Here is a 25,210-nt window from a genome sequence, read left to right as displayed (position 1 = left end):
TAGTTTCTTTCAAAAATAGTATTATAAGAGAGTAGTAGTAATAGTTGCTTAACTATTAATTAAATTTGTATCGTTACGCTATTGTAAATATGCAAATCAAATTATTAATTGTTAAATTGACTATATAAAATTAATTATTAAATAATCTATAGTACAACCGTACCAAAAGACTGAGAGGTATTAAAGATACCTAGAAGAGGGTCCCCAATGCTAAAAATCAGATAGTTAAGTGGCTAACCTAGAAATGGCTTAGCCATAAATCCACTCACAAATCTGATAGGAACCTTAATTGCAACCCGCCTCGGCGTCCGAAAGCGCTGTGCAAATTGCGGAAATCGGCGGATACCCGACTCCACATGCAACCGCTATGGAAGGATTCGGGAGAAAAAGAGAGACTCCAGTTTTGTTAACAGGCCATCGAGCCGAGACCTAACTTTCATTTTTCACGCACTGCCGCGGGCCCTGCCGACTCACCACCTAGTCTACAGTGTCGATCGGGTCTGGCCATTACTCGCCAAGTAGGTTATTGCTACAGTACCGCATTGGTTTTCTATGCCGTTTCTTCGAATTGTGTTGTTGCTCTTGTTCGGCTTCCCCTTCTCGCTTGTTGGTTGCTCTTAACGGGAACCGCCGTCTCCAAGTATATCTACCCCCGGTCGAAAAATTCAAAATTTTCAAGTCCGTCTCGTTATTACAACACCTGAGACTTGACACTTCAATTTCTCATGCGCAACTGGCTCGGCCGTCTCAATTTCTCCAAGGGTTGACAGGACGGGAGAACCTCAACGGATATCGATATCGGAGTCAGTTCATGTTCGATAACTGCACCGTACGCATCCGCATGCTATTGGCACGGTACTGATATTCCGTCATCGACGCCATCTGCAGATTTATACACATTTTACTCCATACTACGGGACCACTGGCACCACTACCTCTACGGACCTCCTTTATATCTCCAACCTTCCGGGATCTTTTGACTTTTTATTACTAAACGGGGGGAAACATCAGACTACCCAAACCGAAGCCTCATAATTGCTTGCCTTCTCTTTCCCTAATACACTCACCCACGCTTGACGGGTTGATTCAGTCAAAAAGGTCCCCAGTCACGCCTGCTGGTATGTACAATGCATTTTTCGTTTTCTGTTAGCCAGTCACAATTCTCTGCCCCGCGATTTTCATCCCCAATCCGCTATCTACGCCCCGCCAATCATTTTGGTTAGACTCAGCCAGGTGCAGCTATCAAGCGCTTCAATTGCCCAGTGCATCTCGAGGAGATTGCGTGCGTTTATGACGCCTTCGACTCCAACACCTCCATGGGAAAGAGGCGCTCATCTCGGCATCCTTCAACCTACTCACACTCAACCCGGGATTGCAAATGGGCGCTTGGCTAACGTGGGGGATGAAACTTCTCTCTTCACTTCTTCCCCACGGGGGACGAAGAGAGAGAGGGGTGGTCCCGATGATATGTGTAGACTGTTATACTATCCCGCAACCGTGATCAACCAGGTCTTCTCTTAAAGGTGTGCGGCCCGGCGTGCTGCATCACCACAGCGAAGTCTGCCCCAGCACGAGTCATCAACAGCGACTGAGATTTGGAGGTCGTCAAGTCGCCTCATCGAGTTAGGTGGCTCATCATCGTTGGACTCTGGTCAGAGCTGCTCATCAGTCGCGCACTTACTATACCGTCACCAGTAGCTTTCTGCTCAGTGGAAATAAACGTACAGTCAGCTTGTCAACGCGGACGAAAAAAGACAACTGCTCTTACCCGGAGCATTTCTGACAGCTGTCCAAGAAGCGGCAGCGGATTTACCAAGAAAACGGATTTCATCCAACGGCCTCCATCTCTCCACTCACCAAAGAGCAGTCGTCACAGTAACAATGGGTCTTCTGTACGTATACCCGTCCCCGATATGCACACTTGCCGCGCAAGTCGCATCCGGGGGAAAACACCAGTCCCGCTGCCCATGACGCCATATACTGATACTACAAAAGAGCTTTGGGAACGGCTCTGGATTGGCCAGATGCCAAGCAACAAGCACATCTCGTTCGCGCCTGGGGCATTAAGGTGAGCCTCGACATTCTTTACTCCGGCCCCTCAATGCCTTCCTGCGGAATGCACGAGAAAAAGTCCCCGCAGACGTATGCTAACGTGATACCAGCAACTACTCGAAATATGGAACAAGGCCAAGGGCAAGGAGCGCGACGCTATGCTCTGGGGTGATGAGGTACGTTTTGTCCCTGATGGCTTGATTTACCAACTCTCAAGGTCCTAACTCTACGCTTAGATCGAGTACTTGGTCGTCAACTACTCCAAAGATGATTCAAAGGTCCTGCTCTCCCTTCGCCAGGCCGATATTCTCAAGGCTTTGGCCGACAGCAAGACTCTCAAGGTAACAGGAGACTGTGCCCCTGGTACCGAGGCTAATGGAGATGCCGGGAACGTAACTCTTCCCGTTTTCCATCCGGAATTCGGAAGGTTCATGCTTGAAGCCACCCCCGGAAAGCCATGGGGCATCGACTTCAAGGATTTGTTGACCGTTGAGGCCGACATGAAGTTGAGGAGGTGCATTGCGAAGGACCACATGCTTCCGAACGAGCATCCCATCACGCTCACCACCTTCCCCCGAATCGGCAGCCCAGGAGGGTTCACTGAACCATCCTATCCCGTCTCCGGCCCCAAGCTGCGATCGCAGTTTGTCCCCGACGAAATCGCCAACCCTCACATCCGCTTCCCTACCCTTGCTGCCAACATCCGTTCGCGCCGCGGCCGGAAAGTCCAGGTCAATGTTCCGGTTTTCAGAGACGAGAACACGCCGTGGCCATGGAAGGACCCAACCGTCAACTATGACCTGCACAACTGGCCCGAGGACGATGATGTCCGCAACGGTGCCGCTCCCGACAACTTCATCCACATGGATGCCATGGCTTTTGGCATGGGCAGCTGTTGTCTGCAGATTACCTTCCAGGCCAAAAACATCACCGAAGGCCGGAAGATGTACGACCAGTTGAGCCCTCTAGGCCCTATCCTACTTGCGCTCACTGCGGCGACACCGGTGTACAAGGGCTTTCTCGCCGATACCGATGTCAGGTGGAACCAAATCAGCAGGGCTGTGGACGACCGCACACCTGAGGAGATGGGGGAGAAGGTAGGAACATCATTATTTCAATCTTTGGTTCAATGCTGACCGTTTCATAGCCTCTGAAGAACGATAGATGGCGGATTCCCAAGTCGCGTTATGCTTCAAACTCAACTTATATCTCTACCGATTCCCGGTTGCGACCCGAGTACATGGATCCTAACCTCGTCATCGACCCCGAGATTAAGCAGCAGTTGCTCGACGGTGGCATGGACGACCGTTTGGCTACCCACTTTGCCCATCTTTTCATCCGTGATCCTATCGTCATCTTTAACGAGGATCTCCAGGAGCTCGACCTGACCAAGACGGATCACTTCGAGAACATCCAGAGTACTAACTGGCAGCATATGCGCTTCAAGCCGCCTCCGGCTGACAACAGCATTGGTTGGCGTGTGGAGTTCCGGCCGATGGAGATCCAAATTACCGACTTTGAGAATGCCGCCTTCTCCGTCTTCATCGTCCTTATTACCCGTGCCATCCTCAGTTTTGATCTCAATTTCTACATCCCCATCGTGAAGGTGGACGAGAATATGGAGACTGCGCACGCCCGCAACGCCAATCTCGAGAAGAAGTTCTGGTTCCGCAAGAACCCATTCCCCGTCCGCACCACTCGCAGGGGCGGCAGCGGCTCCAGATCGGCTTCCGGCGCCAGCACACCTAGTGGCGGACCAAGCAGACCCGCCACTCCGCCCCTGGGACCCGTCGAGGACGAATACAGACTCATGAGCGTCAACGAGGTCATCAACGGCACCGCGTACGCCAAGGCGACTTCCAAGGAGGTGACCGAGGATGCCGAGGAGGGCGAAGAGTTCCCCGGACTTATTCCTCTGGTGGAAAGCTACCTCGACAGCGTCAACATGGACGTCGCCACGCGCTGCGGCCTCGCCCGTTACCTCGATCTCATCCGCAAGCGCGCGAGCGGAGAGCTCTGGACGGCGGCCAAGTGGATCCGTGAGTTCATCGCGAAGCACCCCGAGTACAAGAAGGACAGCGTGGTCTCGGAAGAGGTCACCAAGGATCTTGTCGGCGCCGTTATCGCCATCGGTGAGAGAGAGAAGCGTGGGCTGGGCATTGATGATTTGATCGGTCAGGTGCCGCATCTGGAGAAGCTGTTTGGCACCTTCCTCAAGGGTAAGAGCCCTTGTGGCGGCGCTGGCCAGGCAGCTTTGGAACAGGAGTTGAAGGATGACGACACCAAGGTGAACGGCGTGAAGAGGAAGTTTGAAGGGGAAGAGTAGCGTGAACTATACTCTGGGGCTTTCTTGTGTTTTACGACGTGATCGGGGGATGCCCCAATCCTCGGGTTGGAATAATAGGAGTCATGGTGGAAAGCGGCAGCATGCTAAAAGTCTAGGCAAGGAGCAGGAATGTGAGGGGAGGGTGGACGTTTGTGTTCTTTTTTTGCATCATCGTTAGACTGCATTGCCTTGGATACGCTTACGCACGATCTTTGTATGGTATTATTTTCTTGGGTCATCGTTCTTGAAATCGAAAACATGATTATAAACGTTTGCATTTTGACGCTGTGTCTGCATGTTTATAGAGCTGCCGAAAAGTCCTACACTGTGAGACTGTCACTTCGTTCTACATATTCAGCTGGGCATACGACAAGGAGGACCACACCTTTGGGACTTGCTGGGATTCTACTTACCACCATAATTGGTCATGGAGCTTTCTGTACTTCAACGAAAACAGCCCGATTAGCTCAGCTGGTTAGAGCGTCGTACTAATATCGGAATTCTGATATCAAGTCAATGCGAAGGTCAACAGTTCAATCCTGTTATTGGGCATTTCTTTTTTCGCTTTTTGACATTTCCATTTCCCCCCCCATCCTCTTATCATTTTTTTTATTCCTTCTTCGACTTTGAACATCAGACATGCCTTGTGATTTTCATCAAGATATCTGTCACCTTGAGGTTGATGGTGTTGAGCAGCTGTTCGTCCTATCGATAAGATCTCGCTCACGTCTATACATACATACCTCATGACTTCCACCAACTAACTCTCTCTTGACCACGCGAACTCCTCTTTCTCCACATGTTCTTCTACACAGCATCACATATTAATCCCTATCCCTGCTCATACCTATAGAAACGTGGCTAATATGTTTCGACAGGGAAGATCTAGATGACCGGGACAGCAACTTGAAGAATAAGGTTGCATCGGGCCTCGTGGTTCTGAAACGCGACTGGAGCTCCTTGCTGATATTATCCGAACGTCAATCCAATCCTCTGTCAACTTCCCCGCGCCGCATAAACTTGACCCCTACAACATCCCAACAACCACCACCGCACCAGACAAGATGATTCGCCTTGGATCGGAAATGGGCTGTGCCGTGGTTCCGCCTCAGAAGAATTCCATTTCTGGATCGTCTTCAGAAACGACATGGACCAGAGAAGAGACAGAGCGTGTTCAGTCGTCTTCCATAGCTCGGTCGAAAGGTCGACCTGGCGGAGTGATGATGATGAAGCTGGCAAGATGGCCAAAGAAAGCCTGCGATAAGCCAGCCCTTTCTTCATCACTCGCCCCGTTTGTACCATGAAACGACCGCCGAAAGCTCACATTGAGCATGACCGATTGGCCGCGCCAGGACCTGGACCCGGCACTGCAGAAGCATAAATGAGGTCCTGTTATAGCGTCATCTTGGCAACCGCAGCCTTGAACACCCAACAAGACATCGGCATCATGGGAGCTCTCACTCAGCCAAGACGCTCTCTCTCGTCACTCTGTGTGCTTGACCTACCATGGTGCGAGAAGCGATCCTACCGTCTATGCCTGCGTTACCGTGCATCTCGACGACAACCCAGTCAAGGTCTGATACAAGACTCATACCTACCACTGACCCTTTCCCGCACCCTTTTCCCTCTCTTTATCCTTGTTGCCCATCATGACGGCTAGAGCCTACGTTCTCTCCTCGTTTCAGATATCCTCCAAGCAAACCAACCAAGAATTTCAACACGCGCGCCTTATGACCAGTGTCATACCGTGTCACTCTTCCTCCTCGAGGCTCTCCTTCGCATCATCATCATCTCGATAGTGATCATCTTTTACTCGTTCGTTGAGCCTCAGTGCTTATTACATTCGTTACTTAAGTAGTGCTGCTACAAAGCAGCCAACAACACATCCTCTGAAAAGAATGGAGAGTATAATGGAGGGTTCCACTCCCTCAAATTCCTCCTCCCAAGTCGTTCGAAACCAGCGCTCCTTCATCCAAGAACGCCGCCGCCACCGCTCCCTAATCCAATGGCCCTTCCAATCCATAGCCACCGATGCCAGCAGCTTATTTTCCTTCACCGGTCTTTCCGGCCGACCACCCACGAGAGCGACGAAAGCGACCCGGACGACACGAACGGGGACCGTCTCATCTGCTGGAGGAGGTGGTGGAGGAGGCGGCGGCGGACCAGAGCGTCCCACTTTTGCCCGCCGAGCAACTTGGGACCCGAGACGGATACGGGAAGAAGACGTGGAGTCGGTCAACCAGGACCTGATTCCTGATTATGTCATCAATTATCTACGCGGCGAGACACCGGAGATGGTGGCGAGGAGGAAGAGGAACGGGGGCAAGCTGGGCGAGAGAGCGGTGGATATGATGCATCAGCATCGGCCGCATGAGTCGAGAGCTGGTATTCTGGAGGATGTGCTTTCGGAGACGAGCAGCGAGAGGCTAGGGTTTTGGGGAGAGGATGGAGGTGTGGCGGGCGGGGACGAGGAGAGGAGGTACATACTTCCCGGGACAGGGTCGCGGTGGAAGAGGTGGAGTGGCGCGGTAACGGGAGGAAGTCGAAGCAGGAGGTGGAAGAGGTGGACAGCAGGGTGGAGGGCAGGCGTTGGATTGAACGCTTTCTTGGCAGGGCTGATTTTGCTGGTAGGGATCATTTGCTTCGTGATTCTGGCGGCATGGAAGGGGAAAGATGTCTTCGAGGGGAGGATCGTCATCTACGACGGCTCATGCTCGACTATTTCGGCGATCGATTGGGGGGTACATGCTGCCATCAACATTCTTGGGGTTATCTTGTTGGCGGGGGCAAACTATACGTTCCAGGTACTGAGCAGTCCTACGAGGGAGGAGGTTACGGCGGCGCATGAGAGGAAGAAATGGCTGGATATCGGGATACCGTCGTTTCGAAATCTGGGGTATGTTGCAAAGAACAGGAGTCTCTTAGCCGTTTTCATTCTTCTAACGGCCATCTCTACGCAAGTAATGTGAGTCCACCTTTCTTTCCGAGAACGCTAGGGTCTTTCACAATGCTAACCACGGCCCCAGTTCTAATTCCATAATCTTTCCGTCCGGCCCCGCCCAATCAACCCGAACCATCACCGCCGACACTCCCCAGCCAACATGTCAACTCAACGTCTATGGCTCCCTCCTCGGCATCACCGTCCTCCTCAACCTCATCATCATCCTCTCTCTCACCTCCGTCCTCATCTTCTTCAAGCGAGGACCATCCTTCACCCCGCTCGTCACCCTAGGAGACGCCGTCACCTCCTTTCTCAGCGATCCCGATCCTATCACCCGCGGAGCCTGCCTCCTCTCCAAAGACGACGTCAAGCAAGGCAACTGGGCGTCCGGCGCGAGCCAACCAAAACACTGGGTGCCTAAACGCCACTACTGGTTCCAGGCCCCCTCTCTACCACGCTGGATCATCACGGGATTAGCATGGGCTATCTGCGCGGGCGCTACAGCTGCTGCGCTGGCATTTTCTATCAAGCATGATGATGGAAATGGTCTCTCGCCATTTGGGAACAGTCACTTAACTTCCTCCTCCCCAGACTCGTCTCTAGCGAAAAACGAGCCACTTATTCCCCTGAACCAACAGTTACCTACAGCAGCAACACAAATAACGATTCCAGCATGGGCCGCAATCATCATCTCCTCCCTCCCCCATCTCCTCCTTTCAGCGCTTTACCTTGCCCTTAACCCGCTCTTGACGACGTACTTTCTCTCGCACGAATCCTCCCTCTTCTACTCCGGTCACCAGGACCACAGTTCGAAAAAATTGCAAGCACGACCACTCCGCGTCTCCTCCTCAGCCCTCGACATCGACCCCGACAGCTCGCAGACGACCTCTCTCTATTTCACCCTTCCCCGGCCCGTGTCATGGTTTCTGCTAGCTGTCTTTTCAGCCATGGGGTTCGTGATGAGTCAGAGTTTCGGTGCCTTGCACCTTGCCACCCCTTCACCAGAAGGAGTGGAAAGAGAGGAAGTGATAACAACAACAACAACAACAACAACAACAACAACAACAACAACAACAACAGCAACAACAACAGCAACAACAACAGCAACAACAACAGCAACAACAACAGCCCTCTTCACAAGCGGCGTAGGCCTCACCACTCTTCTCGGCCTTTTGGTTCTACTTTTCGCATTCACCATGGTGCTGGGGTTTAGGACATCCACTCCTAAATTCTCTACCTTATCAACAACAACAACCACTACTACTATTATTACTCCTAGTGGCAAACTCACCCCTGCATCTGGAGTCACCACCGAGGCACCACCACCACCACCACCTGTTGAGAAGAACATGGTACTACCGATACTACTTGGAAACCCAATGGCATTGCCTGGAGGAAGTTGTAGTGCTGTTATCAGCGCTCAGTGTCATTTTGTTTCTAGCGACGAGAAGGGGAAGGGAAAGGGAAGACGGAGGAGTGTGGTGTTTAGTGGTGTGCCTGAGGCTTCCGGTACTAATGATAATACTACGGAGATCTGGAAGAGGCCGTTGGTGTGGGGAGTGGTAGAAAAAGGAGGAGCAGGTCACAATGAAGAAGCGACGGCGACGCAGGTGGGGATTGGACATTGTGGCTTTTCTGTTGCCGGGAGAGCGGGGATTGTGACGGAGGGGAGAGCTTATGCTTGATATCATGACTTGATGAATTCGTCTTTCATGGAGTTATATTGTTGCTTTACTGTCGCTATTCTTCTCTTTTCGCGCAACATCCTTTGTTCTGCTTAGATACCCACGACCCCCCTGGATTGGACGATGGGGTTGTTTGATTTTCTTGTTTACTAGTTAACTGAAAATGAAGACCACATTGTCGAAGTTTGTTATCGCGACTCGGCAATTTCAGAAATCACTAGTCTTAACGCGTAGTGACTCGGAGAGGTTAGAAAAAATTAGCATGAGGCGCAAGTTCGCATAAAAATCCTGGTAATATTACCGTCCGTTTTCGTATCAGCACCGTACGGTATTTGCTCCGTTTCGACCTCTTCCTTCCTCCCAGCCCAGCACAGTCTCCACTGACTCTCTCATACTAGTTCAATACCTACCATGCCATCCATTGTTGGTGGTACCTCTCTATCCAGGCACATGATCAGGCGCACTGTGAAAGCCTGCATGCATGCATGACAGTCCCGTGAGTAAAAAGGACCCTGAGACAATATGGAGAGAAGTCAATCTCCTGCAGGAAGAAGCAAGCCTGAATAGAAACCAGTTAGTTAACATCCCCGTCATGGACATGGACGGCGCACATGGCAAGGGCCACGGGAAGTATGGCGCTGTAGAGTTGACATGACGCTCTCAACTCTGCTGGACAATGCTTCCAGATGCAGAGAGGCAGGGACGGATATGGCTTGGGTAACGATAACACGCGGCAGCCACCGCCAAAGGAGCAACCACTTCATTAATCGATCGTGCCTCGTGGGTGCCAGGATTCGAATATCTTTGGAAGGGCCCTTCAAGAAGACGGATCAGATGAGGTAACTGGCCGTCAATCTTAGTTCACTTTTCCCTCCTTCGGCCGGTAGTTGAACTCCATCATCCCACGGTGGCAGGCGCTGTATATCTCGGACAGAGCTGACAATGTAATGGGGAGGTTGAAGTTGAGACGTGGCGCCTCGCCCGGGAGACCATGGGGCTCTCAGCTCCCCATCTTGGCAATGCCATTGGAGCGATGGTCCGTATAAGGTATGCGAGATGAGATCCTGTGTTCAGGGTCCTTTCAGACCTTCCACTCCGTTCCCGGCGGATAGCTCTTCTAAGCTCCGTTGTCTTTCGTCTAGAAAACCGAGATCCAAGGAAAAGTTAGCGCGGGGACGATCTCATCTTAACGCGCAGAAAACATGGCATTCTAGATTTTAATGGTGATGTAAATTCCTTACGGGATGTAGCATAAGTCTGCTTTGTTGGACGAAGAACAGGGCTCACAAATGTGGCCGAGCCGCCATCTGTCTTGGAACAGGCCGACACCCTTACCGCTTTGTTGGGAAATCGGAGGAACATTGGCTGTGATATGCATATTGAGTGCAAAACTTTGTAAGGATTCTCCTGAGTCGAAGGCTCGGAGTGATAGATTGGGTGTCTCGATCCGATGTTAGACATGAGGCAAAACGAACCATAGGAAACTATGTCCGAAGCCCGCTCCATGCCCTGCGATTATGAGAACAGATACCAAACCTTACATTTCGGTTGTCGATCTATGTGTGACAGACAGCCGCCGGAGAAGTTATCGGCCTCGCTGAAAATCCTTCCCCTCAAGCACACCACGGAGTAGCGCACCTAGTACGAGTTGATAAGTGCCCTAGCAGATCTGGATGGGCCCACCGGCAAACCCCACGTGCAATCGGGGTATAGGCCAGACTTGGACAATATTGCTTTTGGTAGATTCACCTACATGGCGAGCGCTAGGAGGAGACCGAAGCGCATCGGTGTCGAATACGGAAAAGCCACGGAAAAGGAGTGTGAGACGTCCGGATCGAGCCGAGCACATGGCCCCCCTGGCGATCAAGAGCCGCCCTTTTTGTTGTCATGTCCAATCGTAGAGGCCCAAGGAGGGAATATTGAAGATGACCATGGTGAAGACTGCATTTCCGTTGGGGATTGCAAGGTTGATGGCTTCAAAGGATCGGCAAGCAGGGTCCTGTCAACGCTGGCTGGTGAGACATGACAGAGCTTCTGCCATGTTTCTTGTTGACACCGGTTGGTTGGGGCCGAAGACTTGAGTCAGTCGATCTGGATCCGGACTCGATCGTGCTTTTTGTTGATTTTGTCCTTGATCGACCAGATAGTGTCCGCACCGCCCGAGGCCGACTCCTTCATCAACAACACCTTTTGCATAAGAGCTTCGACGATTGTGACCCAATAGCACAACGAGATGTTCTGAAGCGGCAATATGTAGAATGATCGGATTATTTGAGTGCATGGCAGACACAGACAAGTGTCAGGCACGTGGTCGATGACAGCGAAGCGGTGTAGCATAGCGCTCGCATCCATCGTCGGTCAAAAGGACCCCTAAGGTCTGTCAGTGTCGGTTTGTACGCGGTGTGTGCGTTGAATCATTGGTAAAAAGCCAATCATGGAAATGGCCAGCGTGTCTTGGACCCGAACCGACGACTGAGAAATGGGTGGAAAGGTAAAACCTCCCCCTTACCTCTTGTCCGGAGCGACTGCCCCTGAGTCGTGAATGTCTCGGTCATAGACTTGTGGGATAATGTTTCTTGGTGTGGACGACGACGACGACGACGGAGGCTCATGGAGTGTTCAGGTCGGCCGATTAGCAAAGACACAGAAGAATGGTCACCCACGGTTCTCTTGGTTGCTTCTTTGGCATGAATCTAGAAGGATTTGAGGAAATGAAGTGGGTGGTTGACGGCCGCAGCAGGTTGCAGCCAGGTTGCAGCGGCTGAAACCAGTTCGGGAACCAACTGAACTCGCCAACCGCCATGTCATGCAAGTATGTGAGAAGTGGCATCGTGGTCTGCCAGGGAAAGAGGCTGGAGGGCAAAGAAAATGAAAGTGCATTTACCGGCAGGAAGCCCTGGTGGTCTATCGTCGGGCGACCCTGCTCTGTGCTGCCCTGCCCTAATACGTCATAGAGCACACTTTATCAATTGTTCCCTCAGACGCGGAGAAATTTCCGGAGTCGTTCCTGCCTTAACATTGAGGTAGGTACGGTATCTAGGTAAGTACTGAGCATGAAGGGAAGGTGCGTTGCTCTGTTCACGATTGACTCTCTGTCTCTCCCAATTCTCGCCAGATTTTGTTCCTTCCCTTCAATCTCCCCAAGTTGGTCGAGTGTCGATTACTTACGAAAACAACCTAGTGTCTCAACTTCATCATTCTCATTACGATGCTTGGTGGATGGTCGCTGGTGATGGACGGGAGTGATGATGGGTGATAATGCACCTACCCGTCTGCACACACTCGAAGGAGGGGGCCGCCTTGGGGGGGGGGGGGGGGGGGGGGGGGGGAACGTCAACGCTTGAGTGCTGGCAACCAAATGCCTTTTCCTTTCCTTTTCCTTTGTTACTGAGGTCATGACCGTTTGTCTGATCCTCAACCCGTGTGCCATCCATTTTGTTGCTCGTTACTATTACGTGTATATACGCTCACTTCCAAGTTTGTTCTCCATTCCCCCAAGCCACACAACCTATCACCACACAGTTAATGCTTCCCGGTGCCGGCGCCGGTTCCCGATTCTTCGGTGTCACTGCTCTCTCACGTCAGACAATGGGGTCGAGATCCCGAGTGCACGCATACCAACCGAACAAGTTTACTGGCTCTAGTCCACCCTCGATGCCGGGCCGGTGCAAGTCACAATCGGGCTGTGAGCAGAACATGCAAGCTGAGGTGTGTTTGTCGCCTTACATACCATTCCCGTCCCGTCTGTCCCGCTTATCCCGCCTCTCCCGCCTATAAGCAGCCGAAGACGAACTGGTGGCCAAAGACATCCAGTCCATCTATTGCTCCCGCACATCCCGTCGTCCCTCGATCGGCAAGTTGGCTGCGGTGGTGTGTTGCCCATGGAGTACCTGCATCCCCAGGTGGGCATCTCTTATTGGAGAACAAAGGCGGGAGGTCGGGTTGCAAAGAATCCAAGAGCCTCACTCGGCTCGGCTGACCCATCACTCGTCTTCTTGCCTTATCATGCTTGTGTCCTTGCACAATGTACAACGACCTTCCTGGCCTCACCTCTCATCCTTCAGCATATCTTGACAGGCCAACTATGTAACAAACCAAAGTCCGACAAGTTGACATACGATGGTGATCGTTGGCGTTCCACGTTGCACATTTGATCTAAACAGGGAGTTAAGGCAACGACCACTATCTCATCGGCTAATCTATGTCCGTCGTGAAATAGCCGTGGCTAAGGTTGGTACCAAAATATCCAAAGTGATCTACTACATAGCGACAAACAATGGGGGCGACTACATCGGGGCCATTAACATTCTGCCCACCTTGGCTGAGAAGTCCCTGGAAGCATTTTAAAAGGTGCCAAATACAGCGGGTGTGCAAGAATCATTACTGGACCCCCTCCAATCCCCTTCAATATCGCGGATAAGGGTCCGGAAGCTTGCCTAGGGGCTCCAATGATGTGTTGTCAAGCGACACTCACATTTTGTCATCGCATCTCTCCTCGCCATGCAACCAGGCGACATACAGCACAGTATCCTCCTTAGTTCTTCACCTTGCGCCAGGGGAGCAGCAGCTTGGCGGGAAACCAACCGTTGTGCGAGTCTGGGGGAAGTTACATCATCAAGGATGAGAGGTACTCCAAACTATACTTGGTGTGTATATCAAGCACTGTGTTGTGTTTCACGGTGCGTGCTCTTGTTTCTCAATGCTTCTCGTGCTTTAAGCGTTACAAAGGGCGGCTAGGGGTACCGAGACAGCGCAAAATAGCTGACGAGGGTACAACGGGATGGATCTTGGATCTCGAAGAGGACGGAGGCCGGCATGAGGAAAGGTGAAATTGGTATGTGGGACAGGCTGAATGCAATTCATTTGTTGGCCAAATCCTTGTTACACCACGCAGTTCCTTACTTATTCTTTGTTACAATGTACACTCGTGAGTCTCTTGGTTCCTGTCTCCACTACTCTCAATTACCCTTTCACGTCGCCCTTTTCCGGACACGAGAGTTTAAACTTGGAATGATAAAGCACGGTTCAAGATTGAGATCTATCACGAGACAACAGACACTCAAGTGTTTCTTGCGCACCGACCCTCGACGACCATGCGAATACAAGAATATCAGGTACCTACCAATCCGCCTACACAGTCGGTAGAACACAGTACAAGCGGCAGCCAACCTTAAAAGCTGTGTACCCGTTGATCACAACGCACGCAGTGGTGTACGGTACGCCCAGCACATAAGCCGACCTCCAACAACGCATGTCTACCTGACCTGACTTGGCCCTAAACTGGGATGATCCAACGGGCAAGAAAAAGAAAAGGTGGGGTTGATTACCGGGGCCGAATGGTGGGGGGAAGTGGTGAATACATTTGCTGACAGACCTGACTTTAATGAAGCGCAGACGACAAAAAGCAGAACTGTTTAACACCCTCAAACTTCTCGCGTGTATCTATCCATCTACCTGCTCTCGCTATTTTTCAAATATGCGTTGATTAGGTAAACTTGCCTGCTCAAAAGGAGTCAGTCTGATGTACACAATAGGGACCTCACCCAGGATGACCTCTAGCCAAATTTTCGAACACGGGTGCCCTTGTTCACTCACTTCTCCCATTTTCACGAAAACCGTGTATACAATCACCAAAATTGACTGTAGTTGTGAACGATTTGTTGTCCCCTCAACAAGCCCCCCCCTTGACTTCCACGATCTGCTACACTTATACAACCTGACGACAACGCTTTAACATGGAGTATACCTACCTACCCACTTGATATAACGACATGATAACAACCAAATTTGCCGCTCAGATTCAAGGTTTTCGAACCACAGCCGGTCTGTCAACCTCACTGTATGATTGATTGATACCTAACAATACTATACGCCGCCACCGCCCATCTCTACCTCTACATATCTGAACGCTCCTTGGGACGGCCAAGCGAGCCGATTTCACTCTTTTTTTCACGGCCCGAAAAAAAACAAAAAAACACATTCCGCATTCTTTTTGCTATGTAGATAGTCGTAGGGGCGTACTAGACAGAATCCTTACCGCCATGTGTATAGATTTAGGTTTTTTCCTTTCATCCAGTCAGTCAGCCCCCTTTGTTTTGAACCTTGTTGAGTTGAGTTTGCCTATCCCATCCTACTCGCTCAAGTTCCACTTCCCTTTCCACTTCAACTTCCACTTACCACTCCCGCGATCTTTCCGGAGGTAAGTATCAACAACTCAAATCTTTGCATTCCATCGGTTCCCCAGTGTTCAGAGCCATTCCCCCGTCCCCGACTTTCCCAGTTCTCCATCCCCGGTCTAGGTCTCGGTCCCCGGCCCTCCGGGCACACTACGCTACATACTAAGCTACCTAGGCTGACTGACTGACTGGCCATGTTACATGTAATGTAGACAAGGGAACGGAAGAAGAGACACAATCGCAAACGTCGATCGATCCCTCCATCATCCCCTTTGATTACATGATTACATGACTTTATCGCTTTTCGCTTCTATCCTACCTGCTCTACCCCTTGTTTTTTTTTTCTTGTTTTTTCTAGAATTCATTATTCTAGGTAGTATGGACATGTCGACATGTGGACATGTTTGTACATACACACTACTTACCACACGTACATGTAGACAAGAGATATAGATAGTAAGGAAGCAAGTAAGCAACGTTTTGAGATGTCATCATCGTTTCCCCGCATAGAAGTTCCATGGTTACGAGTGTTTTGTATTATCAGTATGTAACAAGATGAAGTAGCTACCTACCTGTAGCGATGAGCGGTTAACATGGACTTTGCGCGCGGTATATAGAGTTATGTAGATTTAAACAACAAACAACTTGTTATCAACTCTTGAAGATTCCTTCTTTTCTTTCTTTTTCATTGCTCTTATTGCCCGCCCATACAAGAACCAATCTCTTCTGTCATGCCATCTACCCTACAACCTTTCACTCTTTGCCTAACAAGAAGTGGCTGAGGTTGTTAAAGTAGGTACCTAGCACACTTTTATGTGATACCTCCCAAGTCCATTGATCCCCAGCCGCCACGTAGGCTTAAACCTTGTATTTTGCCATGCCATTTTGCATACCATGGCCATGGCTTTACGCCTTACAAGCCTTACAAGCCTTGCAAGCCTCATCATAACTGTGACCCGTCCAGCCCGTCCTGCCCGTATTGTGTTTGTTTTTGTCGTGTGTGCGTGTGAAATGCGTGTTTGTTTCGTTTGCTAACGCGCCCGACAGGTTGATTTCCCACATGGAAGGAACCGACCCTTTCCGCCCTTTGTCAAAAGATACCTTACAAAAGGATTGCTTTCTTTGCCCTCGTATCCAAGCCCTACCGCTAGATTAAGCCACATCATCTGATCGCTGATCTCGCACTCCGGCATGGTTATTGGGTAGACATGCTTGTTGTAGATCGTGTTCCGTCCGGTGTGCGTGGAAACGGAAAGAAGGCAAGCAAATAAAAACCTAATCGACGCCACAGAGCAATACAACGCAGAAAAACAATAGCGTGGCACGGGTACTGGGTCCCGTCTGCGTACTGGCAAGGACGCAACTTTTTCAAAGGAATTTTTAGGAAGGTATTCAATGTAGAAAAAGCCAGAATGGCCGTTGTTTCGCGACCGCTCCTCTCTCGGTCCTGATGTACCCAAGATCACGGGTTCCGCCGAGGAATCCGCGTAAACAACCGGGCACGAAACGCCATGCCAGATGCCATGAACTCTGATGTTTGCTTTACCAGAATAGCGAAACAGATTGGAACTGCAGATTCGTGTATGCAGATAGTGTAACGAGAAAGAAGCCGCATAAGCCTTGTTAGCTCTATAGCAGATCCCTCTCTCTTTCAGCCTGAATTTGTGCGAAACGAAGTCGCACCTATATACCGGTTCTGGAAAACAGCGGTGGAGAAGGGGTATAAAGTATACACAGCTTTTTTCAAGATGTAGAATAAACAAGGGCTTTTGCGTTGATTCATTGAACAAAATCTCAGATCCCCTCATATGCCCGGACCTTTGCCTTCTTTGTGCTGCGCCTAGAACCGCAACCAGACCAAGCCCAGAACCCCAAAACCAGAACCCCGGGTATAAAAGACAACATAGGACCCAAGATAAAAGAAGGCTTGCTAAAACAAATTGGAAGATAAATCGTGACTCGAAAGCGTCTGTACCGTCTGCACGCTGCAGATATGAGGCAAGTCGACAAGTATCTTCGATGTAACCGGCACACATGGCGCCAATGGCTGCAATCGAGTTTGTCGAGACTGGGGTGGAATGCCCGCCGTGGGTGTATTTTTCTGCCGGATTATAAATCTAGTGTCGATCGTCGGTGGGTTTGGGTCGGATGGATCGTTGTTCCAATTGTCGTTTGCGCTCAAGCTTGGCGTAGTGCAAGCCGCAGGCGTTGCAGAGAGTTCTCGCGCCGTCTGGGCCGCGCCTCCATTCGGGAGTATCGATCCTGTTGCAGCTATGGCATCTTCCAGGAGGAGCTGCACGCTGTATCACAGAAATGTGTAAGCTTCAGGCTCGTTTCCATCTCTTTGCACCAGGCTCTAAAGTTGGGACAAAACAACTTACGCCACGCCTTTTCTTCACTTCGTTGAAGGATGAATGCTTTCCCATGCCGTCACCATACATGGAAACATCATCGTCTTCCGCTCCAGACTTGCGTCCGCCATTCTCTCGCGACCGTTCCGAATTGATCTGGGCGATGAGGTGTCGGAGGTTCTTCAGATTCTCGACAGCGACAACTGCGCTGTCGATGACAACGGAGATTTCGCTTTCGGTTGGTAGTCTTGATGGAAGCGGCTGTCCTTGTTGTTCCCGTGCCGCGGCGCCGTAGCCTTCAGCGAAATGATAAACGGTGCGCCCAGCGTGCGCGATCTGCTTATTCTTGATTATTAGACGTGGAAAAAGTGAACGAGTCAACTACAGTTTCACACTTACCATGTACATCATCTCCCCATAAGACGACCAGTCCGGCAAAGACCTTTCCGAGGTAGACTTGTATTCGGTACTTCTAGCATGACCATGCCTATATTCTTGCTCCTCTGGGTACATAGGCGGTCGGTGCTGCGATTCGTATGGTGATGGCAGTCCGGGTCCACTATGCCTGGGGGAAACAGGGTAAGCCGACAACGGTAGTTGGCCAGGAGGAAGACGTCCCGTTTGCGAGTAATGGGGTCCCGCTGGGTGTCCTGGAGGATGGTGGGGATATCCGGCACTCATTGGGGATGCCTCGGCATGCCTTTGGTCAACCTCCATTTGTTCAAGCTTCACTGGTGGCGAGGGATGCTGATGGTGTGTGGGAAATGTATTCAGCGGGGGAGGCGGAGGCGGCCTGCTGGACAATGAAGGTCTTGCGGGATCGGAGAAGGCGGGTAAAGGATCAGGGCGGGGGAAGCCCGAGCTGGGATGCAGCGCCCTTGGCGAAGGATGCTTGTCAACATCGTAACTTCGTGGCGGCCCAGATGGTGCAAATGGCGAAGGAAGACTCTGGGATGGCGGCAGTGACGTCGGGGCATGTGGAGGGTAGGAGGTCGGCTTGGTACCCGAGATGACTTCTGAAATGGAAGGCAACGACTGTCGGTGAGGGTTCTCCGACTCGTCGGACGTCCGCCGGGAATCTACTGGCGAAATCATGCCGGGAATGCTTGTGGACGACGAAGGGTGGTAGGCGCCGTGGGAAAATGAGTGCGAGTGGTATTGGGAGCTTGGGTTGATCAATGTTGCCGTCGCCATCGCTGTGCCTTCTCTGCTGCTTCTGCTGTTGTATGGTCGTGCTGGATCAAAGTGTTCACGAGTAGTGGTGGCAGACAGGATCCCGCTAGGTAGCAGAAGACAAAATGTTAACCCAACGGCTCGACTATGCAAGACAAGAACCCGATGGCGGATTGACGTGAGAAGGAAGAGACGCACCTTTGCCTAGCAGCAGAATCGCCCGCTTCCATAGCGGGTCTTAATAAAATAAATGGCGTCGATGACCCAAAGCAGAGCACCCCTAGCTCAAACTAGCATCTGACTCGGAGAGGCCAGGATAGACGGGATGAAAGAGACGCAGCAGGTCTATCGGTGGGCGTAAAGGGCGGGACGGACCGGAGAGACAGTCCGTTGGTATCGCTCGCGGATATACACTCTTATAAGGGCACAATAGGTACCGAGTAGACAAGAATATAACAGTGCGTCGCCGGTGGTGGTAGTAGTAGTTGGTCGTGCAATGGAGTGTGTTGGTGAAGAGTTGAGAAAGGACAAAAAGATGCTGAATGGCCGTGGAGGTGGTAAGATTGCGTGGTGGTGGCTGTCAGGCGGAGGTGCACAGGCCGAATCGCAGTGGTGGGTGGTGGGTATTCAGTCTGGGCTCTTCAATTCAGGTTGGGAGATCTGAGATCTGAACGGGATCGAGATGGAGTTGGGTGACGAGTGGATAAGAGAGGCCACGCCTTCGGTCCGGTCAGGTATGTATGTAACAAGTCTCTTTGTTCTGCTTCCGTCTCTTGTATGTAGTAGGTACGGTATCGATGCAAAAGTTGGAAAACCCACCCGGACGGACTGATGTTCTGTCGAGTTAAGATTGGAGACTGCAACGTCCACTGCGACCAGCTGCTGGAATGGCAGGAATGGAGATTGCAGATGGGAGCCAGATGGGAGCCAGATGGGATGGGACAAGATTGAGGGAGGGGGGACCGCTGAGGAGGATTCGGGGTTTTGTCAGTATTTCCGGGCCAGAAGTGACAGCCTGAGTCGTCAATGTTGGAACCCAAGGGGACGGATGGACATGCAGGTAAGGTGGTGGCGAGCGAACGAGATGTTCTTGTCTTTTTGTGACTTTTTAAGACGGTAGCCGCATGGGGGGGGGGGGAAGGAGGCCGGGAAGGGGGGTCCAGGGGAATGGGGGATGGGCTGCCAACGGGGGAGACTGGGGGGATGGGGGAAAAGGAACCTGGGACTTGGGACTTGGGAGCGATGGAGCAGGGGGGGAGGGGGTCCAGTAAGGTACCTTGGCGTAAGAGCGGGCAGGAAGTGGAAGACGGGCACCAGCAGCTTCCAGCAGGGGTCGTTTGGAAGGAAACACCGGGCAATGTGCACCACAGGTCCGGGTGCAAGTGGATTCAGGTGGCCCTACGCTACCTACTCGACGCTACTTGCTGTGGATGCATTGAACGCACTGGGGGGAGATGCTGCAGCACTCGACGGGACTCGCTGCCTCCATCTGCTGGGTCTGGGTTTGCGTCCCGTCCTGCACTTCTGCGGCTAGTGGATGGCCGGTGGATGACAGATGCCCGTTCCCTGAGGTGAGGTGTTGAAAGGCCGAGGGACGCTCCTGTCCGTCAAGGAATCAGGCACCGCTTCCACCACACTTGTTCAGCTGTGGATTTGCGTGGTGAGCCGGCTACCTGTACCTTTTTTAGTGGGAAAAGGTGTACCTGTATTCCACGGGAATGGGTCAGGAATCTGGGAATGGAACCTGGGATGGAAGGATTCAAGCCAAGTGCAAAGAGCACACACCCCTGCCGCTCTCTGGTTTCCGCTGTAAAAGCTGCTGGACCCATTGTCTCTCTACTTGGCCTGTTTGGGTCAAGTGCACGAGGTACAGGCGCGAAAGGCGGTACATCCCAAAAAGGAGTAGGTACGTACAACCTACCTACCTTACCCTCACCACTTGCCAGGCAATGGAGCCGTCTCTTGTCTGTTCTCCTCTGGGCTGTCGTGTCGTGCCGTGGCTGTGGGAATTGCGAGGGTTGAGAGGGAACCGAAATCGAGCCAAGCAAGGCGTGCACTAGGCTTGTGCCGTCCGTCTTCAATGTCGCAGATCGGGCGAATGTACATGGGACCGTCCCTCCTCTCCTCGGTGGGGAGTTTGGCTGAATGGTTAGAATTACTAGCTAGCGTCAGGAATCCAACTCGATGGGGGATGGCTGAGATGGCCGATGAATGGTGGAGTGACGGATGTAGACCTGGCGAAGAACGTTGGGGCTTTTCCCACCTTCCCGTCGTTGATGTGTGTTTATTACCTAGGACTCACTTTCTTCTAGTGGCTTTTAGCCTTTCTGTACCCCCTTCGCTTCACCTTGTTTCCCTACTTGCCAGCTGGAATGGCCGATGTTTCCGATCCATTCAGTGGGAATTGTTATGTTGTCAAGCTTCTTCTGCGCAAACGCTCAAGGCTATTTGTACCTTTCCAATAGTTGAACAGAGAACCGTTCACGAAAGCCTCTAAGAACTACACTCGCTGCCGGTGACAGTCCTGTGCTTGCTTGGATGACGCGTCGCACTAAGTGAAGTGGACGGTTACAAAAATTCGAGAAACGGGTAGACAGGCGAATGGATATCACAATTTGTCTTGATGGCACTGGTGACACCACAAAGACAACAAAAGGGGAACCCGGGAGAGTGAAAGGGGGTAAAAAAGTACCAAGCGCTTTTGAGAAGCGACGCCGTTCAACAAGCGGACGAGGACCGGATCTTGTAATAATCACCTCAGAACAGAGCCAGCGAGCCAGCCAGCGCCAAACCTGAATCTGAAGGGATCACAAACTCACAAGCACAAGGGCAGCTGGGCAGCTGCAGCACGGCAAGGCAAGAATCTGTGGTTGTGCGGCCTTGTGCTGTGAGAGAGTGTGTTCGGAATGACACAAGAGTCGGAGAAAAAAGGGACTTGCGACAGGGCGGGCGGAAGGCGGCCAAGCATCCTGCTTCCAACCCAGCCCATTTCTTACAACAGAGACTGACCGACCTGACCTGAGCAACGGCACGAGGGGATACAAAAACTCCCGTCTGGTGCACATCCATTTCCATCGGCTGGGGGGGTAAGGCATGGTGCATACAATGCGATCCGATACGATCCGATACAACCTCATCGACAGAGTTCCCGGTCCTGCTGCTCGTTGGTGTCTCATACAGTACTTTGCGTACCGTATATCCCCATGTTGTACTTGCACTTGTAGTCGTCTATAGCGTCGCTGCTTGCTGGTCATCCTTCGCCTTTCATGTTGGTGTCTTGTCCCAACCATATGTCGACGCTTGGGAGGTGTGCGATATCATGTCCCCCTACCCCTATCAATATCATGTCGCTCCAGATGCAAAGAAAAGCCAACAAATTTGACATATTTCCTTTGGTTTGCATGAAAACACTGAATACCAATCAGCATAACGGCGTCGCAGTTGATGGTCCCTTTGATTTTCCTATGCTCATGCCGTCCCGGGGGTGGAATGGGACCGATTGATACCTACGACGTCAGTGGTGCTTCTCGGCCGGTCTCAACCAGGTGCGATCCCGCCAGCCCGCCCACCCGTGATGAAATGTGCGAGATGAGATTGGGACTTGGCATCCTGGTAAAGGTGAAGAACTTGTGAGAACGAGTGGATTTTAATGGAAATACCGACGAGAAGAACAAGTGGAGGGTTCCCAAAGAGGCGTCACCGTCATCTGAAAAGTGACGATCACTCCGGGAGAAAAAAAAACCGCAGATACCCAACATGCCCCAGCCCAGATTTGATGATCATCGATGGTCTCTGGGTGAGATTGCCCAGATTGAAGTGGGGGAAGCTTCCGTTGTCGTCGAGCGCGAACTGAAGCCCAAATGGATGGGTGATTGAGGGAAGGGGGGTTTTCGCAAGATCTCAGTCGAGCCGTTACAATGTTGAGCCCGACATCGTTAGGAACTGCACTTGTACGGTACGCGGGTGCTGGGACCTGGTGCTGCGCTTGGGATTTCTGAGATGTATCGACAAGTGAAAATGGCGACGGACCAGGCGGCGATCCTGGTAAATGCGGTGAGTGAGGTGAGTATGCCATTACAGTACGTACCGGTTTTCGACCATGACATGCACTGTACACGTGTACACGCCTTCTGCTGTGCTCGTACAGTACGAATGCGCTACAGCGCTTCATGTGCCTCGAGCCTACCCTCGGCCACCAAAGTTGCAAAAGGACATCCTCAAAATCGACTCAAATTTAGTAAGTATGTTACCGGTACGGTATTGTAAGATCGAGTATCCCCATCCCCTGCTTCCTCACAGCGTTCATATCGCGGCATCACACATTCGTTTGTCTACATGTCAGCATTCTTTGGCATTTGTCTGGGGCTAATGAGCAGTTCCACCCTCAATGGCAGCAAAAGACACACCTGTCGGGGTGGTCACAAGACGGGCATTGTGGATGGCTTCGCCGGTCTCAATTGCGTGCCGTGGATGGGTTGGGAGCTTCACAGCGTGACCTACATCCTTATTTCACTGTGCATCATGCAGATGCTGTGCAGGAACGCGATGCGAATTTGCAAATGGCAGCCCTTGTCAGAGTTTGTGATAATCTGCCAGCTGTACCCCTGGCTGTTGTTTGGGTCAGCAACCATGATACGTATGCGAAGCCGGTGGCGGCAATTGGTCGTGGGTGGAAGACAGGCTCCAGAAGAGGAGGCCATTGCCAACAACTGTTTTCGGACAACCGAGGTCGCATTCCCTTGGGAAAGAACAGGCCACAAGAACGTCGAATAAACATATGTTGTGCCTCATATACAGTACGTCTTCTTGCATCTTGTCGTGTCCCGGGACTTAATGGGCAAGGTCGCTTTCCACCAAACAAGGTCGCCAGTCGATTCGCGGAAAAACGCCTCGTGACCCGGAGTTTCGCGGCCTTGTCAGTCATGCAATCTGATTCTGACTTGACCGTTGGGTCGGCTGGGATAATTGACCAACTTGTTTTGGCGGTTCTCCAGGGATATCGGCTTCCCAGGCTGTGACCATAAGCTGTCTAGGGTCACCCGAATGACGAGCCTTTTCCAAACACAGCAGATGAAATGATGATCTTTTAGGCGCGAAAGCCCGAATGACACCGTCTCAAGACCTTTTAATTGGTGACCAGACCAGCGTTGTAGGATAGCTGGTTTTCTTATCGGACTGAGAGCGGTCTTATATTGGCTAAAAGACTCGTTCCAGATTTCCCGTCGTTCTAGAATGTTATCTCCGTTAATATTTTCTCGAGAGGTGTTGCGCCGAATCGAGATTCAAATATCGCGCTAGCCGGGGCCGGTTTCAAGACAAACCAGATCAATCTCAACTCATATGTGACGAGCAGAATCAGTAATCAACCCGAAAAAGTTTGGACTCTGCGGTGAAGTCATGCCGGGTCTTGAGAGGTTTGATTGCTACTGAAACAGACAAGCACCAGTTAGCAACCTGAAGACTTGGGTCAAAGACGGCGACACTCACATACTGAGATACGATTTGTACCCAAATCCAAGAAGATGCCTTCATCCCACAAGTAGATATCTTCACCCGCGTTGCTCACTTCCACCTGCCTGGGTATCGGGTCCTTCACTGTTTGCTAGCAACAGGGTTATCCGCCAAAAGGCCAACGTGTTTGTGGAATATCAGCAGATCATGCACACCTCTCAACAGTGGGTGGAGGTCGCCGACCTGAAGGGGAACAACTGAAGACGGTTCGCGCTAAACATGGCTATCAAGTATCAGTTGGCTGTATGGGGAAATACTGCAGAGGGTAGAGGTACCTACTGGACAGGTACAGAACGTACGGTGGGGGGAATCTCGGTTTATGTCAGATCGATCCATCATCCACCTCTCCGAATCTCCGGGTTGCGCCAAGATGTTCCCACTCAAGCACATGCCGACAAGTGCGAATCTCTGAAAGCTCTCACGGTCATGAAAGCCCCAGAAAAAGAAGAGGTACCGGTACCAGCACCCAGGTACCACGAGTATCACGGGCAAATTCCGGAGAAGGTGTCGCCGTTTGGGCAAACACTCATCATTGCATTGTCAAGCCTATCCGCTTCCAGCGTCACGGTAACTGTCCGAGTGGAGAGTCAGCCTGAGGTGACGCTTGAACCTCAGCAGAGGCACATGGAGCACATCACATCGCACATCGATCTGGCCCGTGCCTCCCAACCGTTCCCACGGCAGAGCAATGGCAGGGATCTGTAGTCGACGAGGAGAGCAGGGAAGAGCGGGGCCCGGTGCAGCCATTCCTCCTGAGGCCATTCAGTAGCGTATTTTTAGAGCAGGGATTCCATTGGCCGGATTCCAGATGGCTTGGGCCTCGCTAATCGATAATCGAACGGGGGCCACAGTGGCAGTGGACGGCCTGCGACTCCGTGGGCGTGGCTGACATGGGTGCCGGGGTTTGAGCAAAAAAGCTCAGTCCTACAAGAAAGGGCAGATCCGAGCGGTGTCAAAAGTCAGGCGGGCTGGAGTGTATCTGCGGGCGGGAAACA

At 51.6% G+C, this 25,210-nt stretch overlaps 3 protein-coding genes and 1 non-coding gene across 4 annotated transcripts; 3 read left to right on the top strand and 1 right to left on the bottom strand.

Moving 5' to 3' along the window:
- The first annotated feature begins 419 nt into the window (after positions 1 to 419).
- SMAC4_03225 (uncharacterized protein) lies at positions 420 to 4,655 on the top strand. Its single transcript, XM_066089909.1, has 6 exons — positions 420 to 1,118; positions 1,476 to 1,892; positions 1,996 to 2,068; positions 2,163 to 2,228; positions 2,289 to 3,149; positions 3,200 to 4,655. Exons 2-6 carry the CDS (start codon positions 1,882 to 1,884, stop codon positions 4,376 to 4,378), a joined length of 2,190 nt encoding a protein of 729 aa, XP_065946241.1. The 5' UTR covers positions 420 to 1,118; positions 1,476 to 1,881; the 3' UTR covers positions 4,379 to 4,655.
- Positions 4,656 to 4,834: 179 nt separating this feature from the next.
- SMAC4_13300 lies at positions 4,835 to 4,930 on the top strand. Its single transcript has 2 exons — positions 4,835 to 4,872; positions 4,895 to 4,930. It is a non-coding gene; the product is annotated as a tRNA-Ile (tRNA).
- A 1,358-nt stretch (positions 4,931 to 6,288) lies between these two features.
- Positions 6,289 to 9,004, top strand: SMAC4_03224 (uncharacterized protein; the record flags this gene model as incomplete). The annotated part of the gene is made up of 2 exons (XM_003349587.2): positions 6,289 to 7,343; positions 7,405 to 9,004. 2 exons carry the CDS (start codon positions 6,289 to 6,291, stop codon positions 9,002 to 9,004), a joined length of 2,655 nt encoding a protein of 884 aa, XP_003349635.2.
- Positions 9,005 to 16,673: 7,669 nt separating this feature from the next.
- SMAC4_03223 (uncharacterized protein) lies at positions 16,674 to 19,817 on the bottom strand. Its single transcript, XM_066089908.1, has 4 exons — positions 18,903 to 19,817; positions 17,931 to 18,810; positions 17,562 to 17,876; positions 16,674 to 17,480 (listed from the first exon to the last, which is right to left on the bottom strand). Exons 1-4 carry the CDS (start codon positions 18,932 to 18,934, stop codon positions 17,298 to 17,300), a joined length of 1,410 nt encoding a protein of 469 aa, XP_065946240.1. The 5' UTR covers positions 18,935 to 19,817; the 3' UTR covers positions 16,674 to 17,297.
- Positions 19,818 to 25,210: the final 5,393 nt, after the last annotated feature.

Source organism: Sordaria macrospora, chromosome 2 (genome assembly GCF_033870435.1).
Source record: "Sordaria macrospora chromosome 2, complete sequence".
Taxonomy (NCBI): Eukaryota; Fungi; Ascomycota; class Sordariomycetes; order Sordariales; family Sordariaceae; genus Sordaria; species Sordaria macrospora.
Note: the sequence above shows the minus strand (reverse complement) of the source record. Positions and strands in the feature narration are given on the sequence as shown.

What these genes read in the sequence shown, in the direction of transcription:
- SMAC4_03225 (XM_066089909.1), top strand. An exon ending in TTCGCGCCTGGGGCATTAAG is followed by an intron (nt 2,069 to 2,162) that starts GTGAGCCTCGAC and finishes ACGTGATACCAG; the next exon opens with CAACTACTCGAAATATGGAA. An exon ending in CTATGCTCTGGGGTGATGAG is followed by an intron (nt 2,229 to 2,288) that starts GTACGTTTTGTC and finishes CTCTACGCTTAG; the next exon opens with ATCGAGTACTTGGTCGTCAA.
- SMAC4_03223 (XM_066089908.1), bottom strand. Translation starts at nt 18,934, where the DNA reads ATGGAAGCGGGCGATTCTGCTGCTAGGCAAAG. An exon ending in GATTCTGCTGCTAGGCAAAG is followed by an intron (nt 18,811 to 18,902) that starts GTGCGTCTCTTC and finishes TCTGCTACCTAG; the next exon opens with CGGGATCCTGTCTGCCACCA. An exon ending in AAGTGAAGAAAAGGCGTGGC is followed by an intron (nt 17,481 to 17,561) that starts GTAAGTTGTTTT and finishes TCTGTGATACAG; the next exon opens with CGTGCAGCTCCTCCTGGAAG.